At 28.5% G+C, this 19,434-nt stretch overlaps 1 protein-coding gene and 1 non-coding gene across 2 annotated transcripts; both read right to left on the bottom strand.

Annotated features, from left to right (window-relative positions):
* Positions 1 to 2,981: 2,981 nt before the first annotated feature.
* On the bottom strand, positions 2,982 to 13,183 carry LOC121120867 (uncharacterized). Its single transcript, XM_040715763.2, has 5 exons — positions 12,993 to 13,183; positions 4,237 to 4,416; positions 3,816 to 4,181; positions 3,567 to 3,669; positions 2,982 to 3,382 (listed from the first exon to the last, which is right to left on the bottom strand). Exons 1-5 carry the CDS (start codon positions 13,060 to 13,062, stop codon positions 3,232 to 3,234), a joined length of 870 nt encoding a protein of 289 aa, XP_040571697.1. The 5' UTR covers positions 13,063 to 13,183; the 3' UTR covers positions 2,982 to 3,231.
* Positions 13,184 to 16,663: 3,480 nt separating this feature from the next.
* TRNAI-AAU (transfer RNA isoleucine (anticodon AAU)) lies at positions 16,664 to 16,737 on the bottom strand. The gene has a single exon. It is a non-coding gene; the product is annotated as a tRNA-Ile (tRNA).
* Between the last annotated feature and the right edge of the window lie 2,697 nt (positions 16,738 to 19,434).

The following is a 19,434-nucleotide window of genomic DNA, read 5'->3' as shown; positions in this document are numbered from 1 at the left end:
TCGACTGTTTTGGTCAACTATCTTTTTCTCTCGTCTGCTGTTGCAAAGTCAAACAATTTCGCTTGCTATCGCTCAGTAGTCAGTATCATCTTGTTCATCAGTGATAATCATCACTCCATGTATTTTATCCCTATGAGCCCTGCTTTTAGTTTATATAAAATTTCCACTGACGTCATAAATTTCATCATAATTGAAAGAAAGTCCATGTTATTCATCATAAAATGTACCAAATTTTAATAAACCTTGATTGAACTTAATTAAAGGGCTTTAAGAAATAAACAAAAAAACTCAACGTTTGCATTGAATACGACTTGATGCAAATGATAAAAACTGATATTTGAATTAAACCAAAGTAATGTGTATTAAAATCCTTAAAAATAGTTAGAGTAGTGGTATATAGGTATATTTTTCGATAGATTAGAGATGAACAAAGTAGAATAATTAGAAAAAAAAATCTTATTCTTTTCATTGTAATAGTTAAATTCTTTCTATAATCTGAAAATAAGATTCTATGACAATATAATAACATATTTTGAATACATTTTAGGCTCAGATACGTAATAAAACTGGGCATTAGAGGCATAGATTTTTTGATAGTCAATAAAGTATCTTTTTATTTATTGGTCCCATTTCACATCCAATTTTATAAATTTTTTATAAAACTTGCATGTTTATGCCCCTAAAATAAGACGTCATGTGAAAACGCTTTATTCTGCAATATGTAACGTCAGGGAAAACCTTCTATAAATATAATCGTTTAAAGCTCAAAAACATACCTTTATTTATAAATCTGACAAACAAAAACAAAAAAAAATTCAACCTGAACATAACACAATCCTTACACATATCTGATATGGGTTTAAGAAAAAACAATACTAAGAAGAACGACAATACAAATCACAGTTTTTTTCATTTGTTTTTTCTCCTATACTAGCACCTAAAAGTCCGAATTAACGACCACTGTCTAAAAATTGTTGGTATGGGTTGTTTTTTTACATCTGCAAGAATATAGTATGCACTTTACTGATGATGGCCTCCAAAATAAAAGCCCTAGGAAGATTCGGATCAGTGGTGACTACCCAATCAGTTTCTGACGTCGAGACTTGTAGTTTTTATTTTATTTTGGCTTCACACATTCTTACCAAAGGACTCACCCTATTAACCTTGTAGAAAATATGTGCTGACGTTTCTATTTTCTCGCTTCAAAATTTGCAGTTCATTCTATCATCCTCGTTATTCGACTTATTCGTATAAATTGATGAGGCGGCGATTCTGTAGCGGAGCTATTATTGCTTTCATGAAGTAAAAGGGTTTTTAAATAGTATTTTTGAATCGAAGTCGACCCTCGGGAGACCTAGTCTGTCCAACTGTTTGTTTACCAGCTTTTCCGCTGAGTTTTCCCCCAACCTAGCCGTTCCGTTCATATTTGTTTATTATATATTTACTCCAGACCTATGAAAAAAGGTGTTAGTGGTCCAAAACGTCTAGTTACTTTGTACTTGAGGACAAGTGAAGTAGTCCTCTTGTGAGTTATAAAGTTAGGAAGGACAACTCCTCTTTTATTTCAAAGCCTGAGTTCTCCATTGGTGGCAATATTGAGGAGTGAATAGTATTCATTCCTTATATCCAGTCTTGGGTTGTAGTTCAGGGGTTCTTCATGCCCTAGGATCTTGCTTACTTGTAAAAAGGTTTTTATCAGCCTTAAGACATTCTTTTCCAGTACCAACTAAGCGTATTTGTCACTTGAAAAAGGTCCAAAAGCCCTTTAAATATGTTTTCAAAGAAAAAACTTAATCTGTTTTCTGAGTACTTTGAATCTCCGCTTGTACAAATTATTTTGAGCCAGCTAATGTTCAAGGTTTTTTGAGGTTGAAAAAATCAATCTCGATTCGGAAATATACTTCCATTCGTCCCGTCTCTCTCTTTGACGGGATTATATTCCAAAAGATTTCTGTGAAAGGGGAATATCCCAAAAGATGAACAATTTTTTGTAGAATTTTTTGGTTCCATTGTATATTTAATCAAGTTTGTTTATCCTTAATGGGACTAACCCCTCGACTGCTTTGGTAATTATGTTTAACATTTTATCCCCATTTTCGTTTAATCCTTCTTCCTGACCATGGCAGTAGCTCACTATAATACCAAACAGTGATGCAGAGACTCTTCGATTAGTTCATTTCCCATAGATTTAAGTACTTGTGTCTTTGATAGGTTGACCTTTAATCCAGGTTCCTTCGGAATTGGACTAACACACTTTCTCGTAAAGCAGTTTTTACTAAGTCCCGTGAACCAGCAATAAATATAGAGACGTCGTCAGCGAATAGCATTATCCTCAATGTCTTCCTTCCTATTTTAAGACCTTTGATTAATGGATTAGAGATCACTTTTTCATTTAGAAGATTAATGCCTATAATGAACAATGAAGATGATAGCAGATGCTCCTGCTTGTGTCCTCTTTTTATTCCTATTGTCAGGCAGATTGAGTTTTGAGAAAGATAACCAAAGAATTGTTGCCACTTTTGAAATGTAATTTGGAGGTAAAACAGGTTTATATAATTGGTTTACAATCAATTTATGGATTATAGAGTCAAAAGCCTTCTCGAAATCAACAAGTAGCGTTGGAAAATTCTTTATTAGCTTTTCTAATCATTTCTATCGCATCTTGAAATGATCTTGGTATGTCCTTGTATTTTTTCCATGAAACCCTTTTGAAATGTGGACTCTCTATATGGTAAAACTTTATTTAGACAACTGTTCAAGATATCCGTTAGAATAAAAGTTGTAATCGTTTGAGTTTATATACTTTTTTTTATATTTTTCTCTTTAATATTATTAACTATAAATAATAACAGGAAGAGACCATGGGATTTTCTTCTAAATAATTTTTTTTCTTTGAACAAAAGAATTACGAAATACCTTTGGGTGATTAAAGACAATATCCCAATTTCTCAAGGAATAGTGGAATAATTAAGGAATAGATCTATCTAATCATGTACCTATGGCGTATGTATTTCTATGATTAATCTGAATAATAATATTACATAAAATTTAAGCTTTTTTTTTTAACAAAATTACATCTATACATAATATTACAGTTATTAAATAAGCCACCTAGGGCCAAGATGTTGAAATTTTTCATGTTTTATATAAGAAATAACAAAACATGTTAGAGCAGAGTGATGGATGTAAATCCTGAGGGTCAAAATACATATAAGTCCGTGTTCGGGTTATCTATCGAACGAATAATAAGCATCCTATAAGAAAAGCGAGGACTAAAAATAGTGGATAAACACACTGCGGAGCAGAAGAGCAAATGAGCGTTGGGCAATTACAATTACACTCACAGAAATTGGGTTTCTCATCCTCGGATTGGTCTCTGAGCCTAGAAAAAAATATGTCAAGAAATATAATTATTAAAGTAATTATGTACATATGTATGCAAATAAGCTTGTGATGAAGGGCTCTCATTATCCTTTCATGTCTCTATGCCTCCTTTTTTTTTCTTGTTTTTTTTTTTGGCAAGTTCTAATTATAAATATGATGAATTAAAAATTTAAACTACTTACCTTGATACATTTTGTAAAGATTGATCAGATGATTTCTTTAAAGAATCATCAAAAAGGAATGTTTTATGTCCCATGGATCTTCTTGACGTATCTAAACGACGTTCTTTATCATGTAAGAAAATTGATAGCAAATATCAATCATTCTATTTCTTCAATGAAATGATTTTTTTTTTCTTAAATTACATAAACTAACTCAATTTTTTCTCTTAAATGAAAGAAATAGAATGATTGATTATATATATAGTCCACCTCTTCCAAGGCGTCTATTAACGTTAACGATCTTTGGTTTGAGTGGTCTCCGAGGAAATCTTGAGGGATGATAGGGAAGAGGCGTGCAAGGATTTGAAGACGCTGTGATGTCCTTTGACTCGGATCCTTGATTTTGATCATGCGTAACAGGAAGAGACCATGGGATTTTCTTTAAATTGCAAGCATCCGTATTGCAAAACATCACACGAGATTTTATATTCCCATTCATCACCGTTTGCGAGAGGATTTCAGCACGGAATACTGTGGATGTGACCAAAGGAGGTGGATGCGAAGATGGAAGATGATGATATGTTGCATTGAGGGATGAGCAACATCCTCTTACAAAGACTTTTGCAGTTGCAGCATCTGAAACGTATAACAATTACGTATGAGCAAAAAAGACAATGAAACCAGAACTTACGTCCCCAAAAACTGACTGTGAAATGTTCTCTTAGAGAAAAACAACATTGGTCATTCTCTGGGCATTGTGTGATATGCTTGTTCTGACTTTCGAGTATATCTTGGTCACATTCTGGAATGTTTTCAATGGATAAAAAGTTACGTCCATCCGTCATTTCTCCACATTGGTAACAAGAAATCTCTGGAAAAAAGGAAGAATAAATTATGCCATTCTAATTATGAGAATGAGTCGACGATTCCTAGTCACGGTTAAATGACTTATTTACTTGTTAAACATAGTTAAATTTAATCTTGAAAGGACAAAATACCTCAAAACCCTCATTTAACAACCTTAGTAAGCCATTTGTGATGTGGCTTTTGCTTTGTCATTCCCTGTTAATAAAGCTATACTTTTTTGATTACATGGATTTTTTTTTTTTTTTTGCAATGACATAATGGTATGAAGAATATAAATACATTCATTGTAATTGAATTCTTCTTTGCATCCGGAGTACGTAAGTATTTTTACAAAAGGATTTAAATGAGAGTGTCCTTACAGAAACTGTTTGGTGTACAAAAATAGCCAATAGACACACTTTACCCAATCAAAATACTCAATCTCAAATTTTACATATTAAAAGGAAGTCAAATTTCTATCCAAAAATTCAAATGACTCCATTTTATCATTTTCTTGAGATGTAATCATTACTTTGAGCTTGGATTTTTCACATTTGATAATTTTTTATTAATAACTATCGTTTAAAATCCTATTGAGTTTACCGTGATACTAGTGCCGTGCATCTACAGACAAGTCTTGCTGGACGGTAAACAGTCCCTATAATACAATGATTATATCATCTCCCTCTCTCTTTCATAACGTCATTACCCTAAATATCAACGCACAAATTACAAGAAAAATTGTTAAATCATTAATCATAGTTTAATAAGTGACAATGGAACTCCCCAAGGATTTTGTATTGTATGTGCATTAGGGTGAGACTGGCGGTAGACAAATTCTTAAATATTGACAAATAATGTGTAACCTTTTTTTTTGGTAATATGTAACAGGGATTAATGAGCATATCTGTGCAATTTCATTGATATATATTCATATTTAACTTGAACGCAAAGTTCATGAAATTTTGAAGAAATGTGACAAAAAACTATATAAATTCCCTTCATGTGGTTTTAAATGTGTTGAATACATATTTTAGATTAAGATAAAACGATTAGAAAATATTAGTAAATGTATCATATAGGGGAGAGTGAGGATACTGTTTACAATTTTTTTTTAAATTGTCATAAGTTTCACAATTTAAAAGATAATTCAACCCGGGCAAAATGAATGAGGTAGTTACTTAAGATTAATAATTCTAAAGTATTTTTGATGTAGTACAATAATTAATAGCCATTTATTGGTGTTTTCGAAACTAACCAAAAGTAGGATACTTCATACAACAGGAGGAGACATGGTACAGGGTAGGATTAGACATGTTACAAAAGGAGGTAACATGTAAAACTGCCATGTGTTATGTTCAAGCATTTATTTTACTTTTTATTAGAGTTTGTCAGCAGAAAGTAAATACTTATAAATACATAAATAAGATAAACATTTAGAGAAATAATTAATAATAAAATTAAAAAATATTTTTTCCTATTTACTCTGATTGATTATTAAAGTATAACATCAAATTTCACACACAAAAAATAAATAATTAAATATAATATATTTATATAGCACGAGTATATATAATAAAAATGGGCTGTAACAAGTCTTCTACATAGTGTTGGAATCAGAATAAATGATCTGAACTGAATATTGAAAGTAATAATATATTATAAACATGTTAATTAATTGAACAACATGATAGACTATAACATTTAATAAAATTAAATTAAAATTTCAGGTATTATACAACAAACACTTACCTAAAATGTTTACTTTTTGTGTAAAATTTTCAATTTTGGAATTCTCTATAACTGTAAGACTAAGGCAACCCGGGTTTTATGTTGATTTAATAAACAAAGGAAGATATTCCATTGTATAAGAACATATATACATATGGTACTACTGAATTAAGAACCTTGTTAATATCCGCTGCCTGTTTTATATCATTTTAGTGAGGTAAATGAATAACTTCTATAAAGAGGGGAACCTTCTACAATTAAAATAGCATTAGTGCAGGGAAAATATTATAATTATATTCAAATTTATTTATATTTATGTTATTTTGCATTTTTTTAACAATTTACACGAAAGATATGCAAGAATGCTTACTTCAGAGAGAGAATATTAACACAAACACTACCTATAAATAATTAACAACAAAAAAAAAAAAAGAAAAAGAAGAAGAATATTTCCGTTTCCGTTTTTCCTTTTTTGATTTCTAAATTTAGTTTTTTCCTTACAAAAATGTCAACTCTAAGTATACATGATAACTTATTCTTCTTATTTACTTCATATTTTTATTAATATCCATACATCATATCTTTTCTGAAATCTCAAGTTTCATATTATGGAAGTAAGTATACGTATATTTCAATGAAATTGAGTTCACTAGATCTATACTAGATCAGTACCCAAAAAGGTTAAGCTTGTTTGAACAAAGTCAGGGCATCCACTTCACTCTAATGTGCCGACAGTAACATAAGAAAAATAAAGTGTGAACAATTTATCCTTCGATCCTCATTTTCAACATAATCTTAAACATGTATTAAAGTAATTATTCCCATTATCTTCCCAATTTAATACATCCTATTTAAAAAAAAATTGTGTATGTCCGTAAAATATCAAGGCATTATCTGAATAGAGCCCCTTTAAAAAATATCATGTTTTCCTTTCATTGTACTGAAACTTAAGGGCAATTCAAGGAATCTCATTTAAATGAAGTTATAAAGTCATTAAGAGTTGTATGTGAAGTCTAAAAGGAAGGTTGATTGTCCACCTATTTCAGTAAATTGGATCTCTTTCATTGGCTCAATATGGATTTTTATTTGAATTATTTCTTGACACATCATTTCCCTTTATTATATATCACAATCATTCCTTCAAAAAGAATCAGAAAAAGTCTTAAAATCAGTTAGCAGTTGGTCAATTCTTCACAAATATGGAATTATTATTCAATAATTCTTGGTAGTGACTCACTACTTAACAAAAACTAATAGTCAATTGAAATAATCAACGTTTAACAACACTAAGAAGGTCAAAAGAAGAAGAAAAATCGACAGCAGACAACAAAATACATATTAATTTTTTATGTTAGTGCCTATTGTGTTACCTCACTAACATTAAATGTTTTGATGTTGGGCTTTTTTTCTTATTCTTTTTGGAGGAAAGGTTATAAGATACAGATATATATATATTTTTGCACTTGTTTTTTGTTTTTTTTGTTCATTTTTTTGACAAATCATTGTTATGATAACATCTCTCTCTAATAGAGAACATATAGTTTGCCTCCTACCTTTGTGCGATATAATTATTAACTGTGAAATCCCTAAAAAATTAAACTATTTTTATATTAACTCTCTGCTAGTGCTATTTGAAATATACAAAATTCTCATTTCTAGAGCAGGAACGTATCATATTCTATCATTCAAAACTCTAAGTCACTAATGAATAATAAAAAAACTTTCATCAAAAGTACCAAATGTCTCGTTTGTCTTCTCTACTCGTGCTCACCCCTTGCCATAACATGGATAAAAATAGTATTTGTGTATGAGCGCAAGGAGAAGGTGGGAGCGAGACATATGATATTTCTAAATTAAGAGTATTGTTAATATCAGCTACTATCATATGATTTTGGAGGAGAAAATGAATTACTCCTATAAAGAGGAGAACCCTCTATATTTAAAATAGCGTTAGTACACGGAAAATATTGTAATTAAATTTCTATATTAATATATATTTAGAGTAGTATGCATTTTTGAAACAATTTACATCAAAGATAGGTGATAATTCTTTTTTTAGAGGGAGATGTTAAACATCACACGCTCGACTTATTAAATAATCAACAAAAAAGAAAAAAAAACCCACGGATAAACTGTATTTTCTTTTCTAATCTATAAATTTATTTTTATTTTTACGTAGATCCCATCTTTAAACATGGATTACACAAGAAAAGGTTATTAATGATAAATTTTGTTACCGAAAAGAATGTTCAGCAGGGTAATATGCGAAAAAAACTTTGATAAAAAAAATTGTTGAACTGAATAAAGGAAAATATTAAAAATGAAAATTACGTCATAAATATTTTTTAGGATATTTAGGATATGTCAAATATTACTTCATAAAATTTCAAACCATTACCGACCCTTATATAGATCTAATTTCTCAAAAAAAACTTCAAAACATCCAAAATTTGGAAAAAAACTCTATCTATGTTTGTTAAGGCAATTCATGTATTGGGTTATTTTTTGGTGTTCCATCGCTTTTAAGTGAATTCCATGCTGTATTGAGCGTTTTCACGTAATGTCAGTATTGAATTATTAGTCTTTTTTCATACATATTAAGGAAAAAGTGAATTATTGGATGTTAACATGGGACAAACATATCAAAGGACTTAAACCTTACTACCTATCGAAATTTTATCACTCTATTGCCTAGTCTTATTAAATGACTGAGCCTAAAATGTATACAAACTATGTTATAATATCATTATACAATCTTATTTCTAAATAACTATTAAAATATAAAGAATAAGATACTTTTTTCAAATTATCATACTTTTTTCGTTTGTAATTGATAAAAAAAAAAATATATATATATAAATCCAGGCTTGTGAGCGATCAGGATTTGTTTTTCTTTTGATCCGATCAACAATTGTGATCAGAAATTCATTGCGATACAGCGATGAGGGCCATTTGTGATCAGCAATCCGATCAATTTAATCGCCATCATATTCAAATCTACAATTTTTTTAAACATATATACCTTTTTAACTTAAATAATCGATTTATACACCTTTTCAAATGTATTTATTTACAATATTTTATTATAATAAAAATAAAATATATATAGAAAAAAACTAAAATATAGTCTGCCGTGAATAATGAAATATCTAAATGGATCATTTATCTTCTAGCTCTTTATTTGACATAAACAGTAGCTACTTCTCAATGTTGTCGTCTCTCAGCCTCTGTCTAGTCCTCCTCAGGATATTTTTGACCTTGGAGAGCTAACGCTTGCTGCTGGCACTACTCGTTAGGCCAAGATCATTTCCAGAACTTCAGAGTCATCGCCCAGGTATCTTTCCACTTCCTACTTGGCCTTATCCATCTTTTTGGGACGTTTGTTGAATAAATTACTCTCTTTCTGCACATCTTGAGACAGATAGCTGGATGAATGATATTCAAATAAGATGGTCTCCTTAAGAAGGAACTGTTTTGTTTTTTCTTGTGTCTCCTCAGTAAGAAAGGCTACTTTGAGTTGAGGGAGATTAGTTGATATTTCCTGCTCTGATATAGCGATATAAAGATCAGCCATCAATCTAGCCATTTTGTAGGATTTTTAGTTCATATTACTTTGATTTAATTCAAATATCAGTGTTTATTATTTGGATCAACTGGTATTATGAAGCAATTCATGACGTCAGTGAAAATGCTCTCTAACTATGTACACAACACAAGTTAATTCATATAGAGTTGTTTCTTTTTCCCCTCACAGGGAGAATAAATTAATTTGTACTACCACGAATAAGTGGGAAGGCAAGGGAATCCCGTGATGTTAAATTCACAATATGCGTGGATGTCCCTGGTTATATCAATGTAAGGATAGCCAATGGGATTAGTAGGGCTTTACTGAAGGCTGAATCCCATCATGAATGTTATTATCCTTACTTCTTGTCAAATTTGTCATATATTTGACAAGGGGACCAGAAATAGAATAACGAATGACAACATGGGAACGTCCTCTACTTTGCCTTCACAATATTTTATTTACTGCAAATCATTATGCCATGCAAATATTTATACTTATCCAAACAAATATGCATCACTGTTCAATATTTGTATAAAAATATAAAAAAACTCTTTAATTTATGTTTCCCTTCTTCCTGTCAAAAACTTAATATTGATCCTTTCATGGAGAATGGTCGGATGAGTTGAAGGACAGAGAGAAGTGAGACTACATGATTGAAAAATTAAAGTAGTCTCAGATATACAGTGTATAAAGATATAATGTACTCTCATATATTAAAACATTGTTACTTTTTTCTCTTTAATAAAATGTGCAATTACATCACTTCTGTCATTTGCTACCCCTGAATCACTTCTTCACAAAATACATATAATTTGTAGCCTAAACTATGTGTATTACTAACATTTATAAAATATTTAATTAACTATAAAAAGTAAATTATAAAATTAGCATTAGTGTGAATTAATGAAGTCGTTACTTCCTTTATTAAGTTAGTTAAGTCACAACAGAAATTTATGGGAAAAGAACAAGGATTTTTTTTGGAACCGATGATGTTTTTTGGAGATAGTCCTAATAATCGAGTAATCATTAAAATCCCCTCCCGCGCCTCTAAATTAACCCTGGAAATCCAGTTATAAAAATCATAAAAAAGTTTGAACAAAGCCACATTTGGCCATTTTATCATCTTCTTCATAAAAATAATACTCATTTGCCAAGAGTTTGAAACATTCTCTAATCTAAAATCGCTAATGACCCTTATACTTCCAGTGTCACTGCTTGATAGCCCATAAGTCTTTAGTGTCTTGGAAATATAGCATTTGAAGGTGACTATACACAAATCTTAAATTATATTTGGTCATCATGGACAAATATATTAATCATGGATAAGAGAAGAATAAGAACTTTCGAAAATGGTACCTCTTGCCAAGTATGGGTTTTCATCGGTTAAATTATTCTACGACTTTTGATCTCGTCTTTCTTGTTTTAAACAAGTCATTTTTGTTTTTTATAATCATGATTGAACCCTAAGTTTTAGAGAGAACAAATTTTGGTAATAATGTGTAACTTTGCTCGAAAACGGATTAATTATTATCAAACTGCCTATAGTTGCCTGATTTATTTGGATTCTCAAGATATAGGTCCTAAACTAAATACTCAAAATAGTAATAACATAAAGTATGTTTCAATTTTTTCTGATTTCAGGGCCGTCGGAAGATTTAGGAATATTACAACTTTCTTAAATAAATAAATGGGTCAAATAAAATATTACAAGAACTAAACCTTATTTTAGGCTTCTTGTGGTTTTCAAATCAAGTTTACCAGCTACACTTAGAGGTAGTTTGTAGTAATGAAATTGATAGGGTCTTAGATTATCTAAAACTGTCACTGGATATATTAACTTTCACATCAAAATTTAGACATCTATTAAAATTTAAGTTATACTCATTAGGAACCCTTTATATTCTCATTTTGCCAATGATTTATGAAAAATCAGCAAGAACCATTGTTCTTTGTCATGATAATCTTTATTTAAGCCACTTTTTGATATCATTTTTACCCTTAAGAAATCCAATAATCATCCATTTTATAAGACTTATTAAATAGCTTATTTTTAGATAATAACGAAGAAATTGGACCACACTAGTTATCATTAAAGAAAATATTAATTAAACAATTTTTTTTCTCCCCCTCCCCCCTCCAAAAAAAAATCTAATTAATTAAAAAAAAAAAAAAACTTAAACAAAACACTTTCATAATTTTATGAACAGTTGCAAATGAATGTTCTACTCCCATATCTATTCATTAAATCAAGTTGTATCAGAACAATGGTCTTATTATGATAAAAGCAACAAATAACACATTAAAAAACAAAAAAAAACTTCTCAAAAAGGCAAACCAAAACTAATAACTGCATCCTGAAATATATATAATTATCATAAATCTTTGTTGAGCAAAACTCGCCAGATGACGATCACATTAATGTTCTATGCATAAATATTTAGGCCCATTCGTTTTGATGTAATCCTTCTATATGCGTGAGCAGATGGACCAATTATGATAAGAGGAACACTTTATTGGATATTTGCTGTCCTTGAAAATGATTGCTAGCTAAATATCTTTTTAAAAGAATATGAAAATCTTGTCGTCAGGGGAGTCGCCAAATTTCTTATAAGGGTAAACAGTAACTTGACTGTTATGGTTATTTTTTAAACGGATACAGATAAAAAAAAAAGTTTTACTTTTCTCAGTCTATTTTTCTTAATTTCTAACCCGAGCTCGATTTTGTAACTTTCTACTCGTCTCTTGCAATGGGTACAGTTGCAACATGTGATGGGGCGTACTCAAATGCAATTTGTGTAAAAACACTGACGATTATTCCTTTAAATATATTATAACATTAGCAAACATATATTAAGCTAAACTTTAGAGTGAATAAGTCTAACCAGTTTCCTATAATTTAGGTATAAGTATAAAATGTTGCAGTAGTCTACTGTCTACGTATAATATCATATCGTATTAGTAAGTATATTTCTTCTCATTTTATACTCAAAGAATATTACTAAGGATAATAATATTTTCAAAAATCGAAAATTTCTAATAATTTGGAATTTATATAACGTAAAATAGTTAATTACGATAGTTTGTTGACTACCGATTATTCACAAGAAGTCAAAAATTGGCCTATTAAAAACCAATAACAATGACTTACATCCAATGGCTTATCTCAAATAACCAAATACGAGTAAATATCCTTATTATCTAAATTTAAATTCTATTCAATGATATAATATTGGAAAAAATGATAATTATATTATTTAGACTTGCTGAATTATAAGTGTAATGGAAAAACAGTAACTCCTTACCGAACGATTCTTCAACGAAAGCAGCAAGTAGTAATCCAGATACTAATAAAGCATAATTAAACTCAAACATTTTGAAAGGATATTTTAAACAAACAACTTTTATCTTTAAGTAAATGGATTCATAATATCTTTTCTAAGACATCAAGGACTGTCAAATAACCCACAATGCTTCAGCACTAAAAATGGATTGAAATGCTAAGGATTTACCAACAAAAACAAACTATAACCCGCCCTAACCAAGTATGATACACATTTAAAATGTCGGTGAATCGCGTGCAATTTTACCCTAAAGCATTTTTTTATTTATATGTATATTTTTTTAACTTTAATGCCCTTGTAATGGGAAAAAAAATAATAATCCTCATTATCTTCATTAATAAAATAGGTAGTCAACAATTCTTTTTAAATGTGTAGGTAATTTTTTAATATAGAAATGTGGATAAGTGCATTTATACTTCATCAATCCCTGTAAATAGATCAAGGCTTGAGAAATAAAAACTACATAATATTTCAGTTACATAGGAAGAAAAAGGTTGCGATATTTTTAATTGTTCCGTAACTAAAAATCATTATATTATTATATGAAAAAAATAATACAACTGTATTATTTGAATAATTTTTTGCTTATATCCAAAAAATTAGTAATTATTACTCTATTATAGTGTACTAATCAATTCATATGAATGATGTTCATTCTTTATTGTTAAATTTTCAATGTTTAATAAGATTTATATGATGATGTCTTAAAAAAACATTAAGCATGACTCCGGCATGCTTAAAATGGTTTTATAAATGAGATAAGATATCAAAAAATATGCAAATGCCTTAAAATTCTACATAGTATTTCATTTTGACCACTATATTCGTTCATCATCTATGAAAATTGATGGAGTTTGTACGCCTTTAAAAAAAATTATTTAATCTACATACTTTTTTTTTTTAGATATATGTATGTTTAGATATATAGTTTTCTTGAACATTATCACGATCATCCTTGAAATTTTAAACATAATATATTGAATAAAATGATTCTTTATTTAAATCATTTTTTAAACATACATTTGATTTATAAATGACATTGAAGGATTGAGAACCAAAGACATAGCCTTTGTAATTAAAATTATACAGGTAGCTACTATTCATAAGTAACCTTTATATATAGGTGAGTTTAATTATTATAGATTTATTTTTGTCTAAATGATAAAAACGCTATTTAATTGGTTAGAAATATAGTTTCTTGATAATTGTCATTAATATTCTACGGTTTAGCAAGTTGACAAATTTATATTTGATAAATAAAGAAGAACTTTTGTTTACAAAGTGTTTCATTTTCGAAGCCTATCCGAACGTAATCGCAGCAAACAAGAAATATCATAAAAATGGTCTCCTTCTTATTTTATGCTCTTATTAAGTGGACATGGAATTGAAAATGTTCCAATCGATAAAATGACTTCCTAAGAGTGTTGGGCGAAGTATTGGATTTGTTTATGGCTCCATTGTTGATAATTTGTTAAATTACAACCATCAATACCTTAACTTATATACATGCAATTACATACTTCAAATTAAGAAAAAAATACTAATGGAAACTTCCTGGATATTTAAGGAAGTGGCTTTAAGTACTAAAGTCTCCCCTTTAAGGCATAAAAGATACAAAAACAGAAGATTCCTCTGAAAAGTTAGCATACTATTCAAAGATTAATATAATTAATTTATTTGTCAAGAAATAATTGGCAGTGAGAATTTTATTATAAAGTTTATTAATATTTATGTTTGACAGCTTCATATTCTCCTTGACGTATTGCTATAAAATATGTTTTTTTAATTAAGTAGTACTTTCAGTTTTCTAAACGAGTCATTTTAGTATTTTGAATGATCCGAAATAAACATTGAAATTTCTTTTAAAAACTTGATATTCATTTATAATATTCATAATTCTGACATGTCAATATTTGTGGATCTACAGATAAGGGGGTTTCGAAGAAAGGGGAGGGATTATTACGTATAAAAAGATGGTATTTTATACCATTTTAATTGCTACAAAGAGGGAAAGAGGTGAGGTTTACATTAATTTATGCCAAATGATATATTGGATGTTCATTTTAATTTATATAATTCTGTTATTGACTCATAATTTACAAGTTTATATACATAAATGACTTAATTGACACAATGTGCGTCCTTTTTAACATTTTGCTAATTAATTTTGAGAATAAAGGATATAAAAGTGGCATAAAGTAAGTATTATACTATTTTTTCTTTAATTTTGTTATAACCACGTGAGTATCGGTCTCACTCGAAGGTTTTCTCTGCTCCTTATATCCATCATTTCACTCTTCTTTTTTTTTTCATTATAAGAACTGAATATTCTATTTTATTAAATAAATTTAAGGTTTAAGTTACAATATCTAGGAAATGAATTAACTCAACGCTTTAAAGGCATTAAAGTTACTTACTTCTCTAATTCATTTTAAAATGATTTCCTATAAAGAGTATGACTAATTTTTAAAATGCTACGCATTTGATAATAAAAAGGGTCTATATGTCTTTAGTCTACAAAATTAGGAATAATTTCTTTGTTTTTATAAGAACTAAATAATTACTTGAACATTTGGTTCAAAGATTTAATGTGGTGTATTACGTAGTAATCATTTGACATAAATATATTAAAACCTTGTACTAACACTCTTATGATAAATGTTGATATGAGTTGATGCATAAATTACGCAAGACAACAAAATTCAAAAGATATACTATAAGGTTTCTATTAGTGTTTGACTCCAAAGGCGGTTTTGATATAAATGTACGGGGCCTTTGCTTCTTTTTTTAAAATTTGAATTAAGTTTTGATTTAAAAAAAAAGAAGGAATTTTTTGAATCTTTTTTTTTATTATCGAGGTGACATTTATGTTTATTTGTTTTAAAAAAGATTAATATTTGTATAAGAATCTTGTGCTTTTATGACGAGAAAAGACATTTGATATTTAAAATGATTTTGTAGAAATCTGATTTTTTACCCTCCATATATATAAAAGAAATTCACATATGCAGGGCCTCTATTAGGTGTACAAGCAATGCCTCTAAAAATGGCACAGCCTGACTTTTTAATTACAAATTGACTATTAATTTTTTACGTCAGGTTCTTGAGAACTTTTGATCTTAATATTTAAATTCATTAAAATATACGGAAATGCACTCTTAAAAACATATTAATTTCCTACAAAAATAAATGTTAATTTCAACAAGATTTTATACTTATGTGACATCACCCAATCCTGAGTATAAACAATATTAAGGTTATAAAATCTTTTTATGGTTATGTTGAGCTACATATATAGCTGCAATTCTTTTTTTTTCTCAAGAAAAAGAAACTCATTTGACGTGTGAGAAGTTAATCTTATATTCAATAAAAAGTATTAAAAATATAGATTTATCACTAAAGAGAGTCTATTCCAATGACAATAATGATTTGGTTTAATACACGAGGTTTAGTAGTGAAATAAAACTAGTTCCGTAAAAATGATATTTAATTAAAAAAGAAAATACTTCCTTTACAAAGTAAGAATTATAAATAGGTTTACTAATTAACAAATGAGTATAATGCTCTGAATAAAAAAAAAAATATATAATTTGGAGTAAAATGGATAAATAAATATTTATATAAAAAAATACTGGCCCATGGGGGGATCGAACCCGCGACTTTCGCGTTATTAGCACGACGCTCTAACCAACTGAGCTAATGGGCCTTGTTAATTAACAATGCAAAGTTAAAAATAAAACTTGTTAATACGTAGTTATAAATTTATTAATACCTTCAACTATTTTGCCTCAGAACATTTTTCCTTTAATCATTTCGTCATAGGAAATTTTAACCACATGGATATTGATTTCACATTTCAATCTCCGTACTTCATACCTCTTCATAATATCCCAGTATATTATGACATTATCATTTATTACAGAGTATGACGTCATAAAATTGGTGTTGACATCGTAGATGTTGCCTTTTTGCTTGTGCACCTCCATAAAAAATAGGATCCATTAAAAAATAAATAAAAAATGGAACAAAAATCCTAGGAGTTGCATATTTTTAAAATTGATCTTTTTTTTTTAAATTATACATGATATTCTTTATTGATATGGATGATGAATAAGTTATTAGAGTCTAAAGAATATAATCGTTTTTCATCATTTTTAACCCTAAAAATGGATGTATAACAGTTCAAAACAAGATACATAATCAATAAAAAACCCTTATAATTTTAAAAAACACTTTTACACAAGTTTTATTAACTCGACTTTTAATTTGGTGATTATTTTAAGGATAAAATTGACTCTGAACCATAACAGTCCCGAATCACTATAAACTCAGATAGTTCAGAATTTAGGCAACTGAGAACAATTATGGTTTTTGTGCTCAAAGACGAATTTGATTATTTGCTTCAATTTATGTGTACAAAATTCCACCACCCCTAATTCTTCCTCTGTGATATTATCAATACATGTTTATAATTAACATTCAATTTTTAGGAATTAATTTATGTACTTTTTTATGCTCAAAAATTGTTTTAAACCTTCAATACCGTAATACATCACCAGAATAATACATTTACACCGTTTTTTTATGTCAGTTGCCGATGGTTCTACTTCTTTTCTCCGAATCAGTGTTCTGAACATTTATTGGTTGAATTAGAACTAGCTCTTATTATGGTACTTTGAACAATAGTTTTATAGTTCAATAATTGAACTAAGAAATGGAATCTTTATTCTGTAATAGGCCTTGAAACTTGTTTCAATCATTCAATCCAAGAATAAATACTGCCAATTTTTATGTAGATCCTTCACTATTTAATTTCTATGTACAAAGTATGATTAAATTAAGTAATTTCTGAAAATTGTTTCGATATATTGAAATGACGAATGTCATTTCATTTTTTATTATTACTGTAGTTCTAACCAAGTTTCTTTGATTTTGATTAATTTTTTCATTAAATTTATATTTGAATTATATCTGGAAAAGTATAATATTGTAACCTGTTATCTTGTATGTAATAATACCTCTTCATAACCTCATGCTCAAAGATTAAGGATTTAGCTACTACGAATTTAGTATAATAATTAATAATTCACGTTTTCTTGGCAACGTTCTCAATAAAAAAATCATGCATAAAGTAGACTTAGTTAATGCACAGTATTTGAATTTAAAAGGACTATTTTATACTATTAAGTTCCACTTTTAAAATATTTACAAAATAGAATAAAATTTTATAAAAAATTATATATATTTAATTCAAAATTCATAGCACAGCCTCTTAAATAGTCCAGCAACGACAATTGATTTCTATTTTCAATTAACGAAGAATACTAATTCAATAAATTTAGAAACATAGTCATGATATGACGTACTTCAATTTTACCAATTTGAACATTTACTTTCAGCTTTTGAGTTTGGTCTTTAGGGTATTGAGGCAAACAAATATATTTAATATTACGTGAATGAAGAATAAATTGTACGATGATCATTACTGTTACACATGTATTGATAAATTCGTTACTATAAATACCTTTGATTTTACAAATTATACTTAGGTATAAACCAAGTTGAAAAATTTACAAAATATGGATCAACATTAATTTCATCCACTTTCCAAAATAAAATTACTTTAAATTTAAACGAAGAAGTGAAGCAATTCAATGTAGATATTGAGCTTAATATGTTACACAAATCATTTTTAAAACTATTTAACTTGTTTTTTGCATCTTTGATAATAATGAAACTTCATCGGTTATGATTGAATTGTTTGATACGTGTAAAGTCGACGCCATAAACTTAATATAGATTTAAAAAAATGCTTGTATTACTATTGATAGTATAGATTACTTTAAAATATACAAATTAAATGTTCAATTAAAGCACTGTCGCCATCAATTATCTATTCACATCTTAGGTTCCATCCATCCATTATCAAGAAACATCTCTTATTATTTACCTATTTCATTTTGTTGGATGTGGTGATAGGAACAAATAAAACGTAAAAGGATAATTAAAGGTAAATAGATAATAAAATATGCTTATATAGTTATTATCATTTCATTTTATTCTTCTTTAATATAATTTATAACTTTTGAGAAAAATTAATCCTAATATATTATTTTTTTATAAGAATAATATTTTTCAACAATTTATCTTACAAAAATAAAGCGAAAATAGGGTAGATTCGTCAGTGTTATCTTCCAAATAAATATGATATCATTCCCAATTAGAACAAAAAAATTAATGTGTTAAATTGGGCTTAAAATATAGATGAAGGTTGATCAGGATTCGTAGCTCCCAAGGTTAATAGAAATACAAGGTTAGATCATCATGTAATCGGACTTGTGTCAATGCTACCCCAAAAAATTATATCCTATATCTCCTATAACAAACAAGAATATCATTAAAG

This window comes from Lepeophtheirus salmonis, chromosome 6 (genome assembly GCF_016086655.4).
Source record: "Lepeophtheirus salmonis chromosome 6, UVic_Lsal_1.4, whole genome shotgun sequence".
Classification (NCBI taxonomy): Eukaryota; Metazoa; Arthropoda; class Copepoda; order Siphonostomatoida; family Caligidae; genus Lepeophtheirus; species Lepeophtheirus salmonis.
This window is presented reverse-complemented; position numbering and strand designations above follow the sequence as displayed.

What these genes read in the sequence shown, in the direction of transcription:
- LOC121120867 (XM_040715763.2), bottom strand. Translation starts at nt 13,062, where the DNA reads ATGTTTGAGTTTAATTATGCTTTATTAGTATCTGGATTACTACTTGCT. An exon ending in TTTCGTTGAAGAATCGTTCG is followed by an intron (nt 4,417 to 12,992) that starts GTAAGGAGTTAC and finishes CCTTTTTTCCAG; the next exon opens with AGATTTCTTGTTACCAATGT. An exon ending in TAATAGACGCCTTGGAAGAG is followed by an intron (nt 3,670 to 3,815) that starts GTGGACTATATA and finishes TACATGATAAAG; the next exon opens with AACGTCGTTTAGATACGTCA.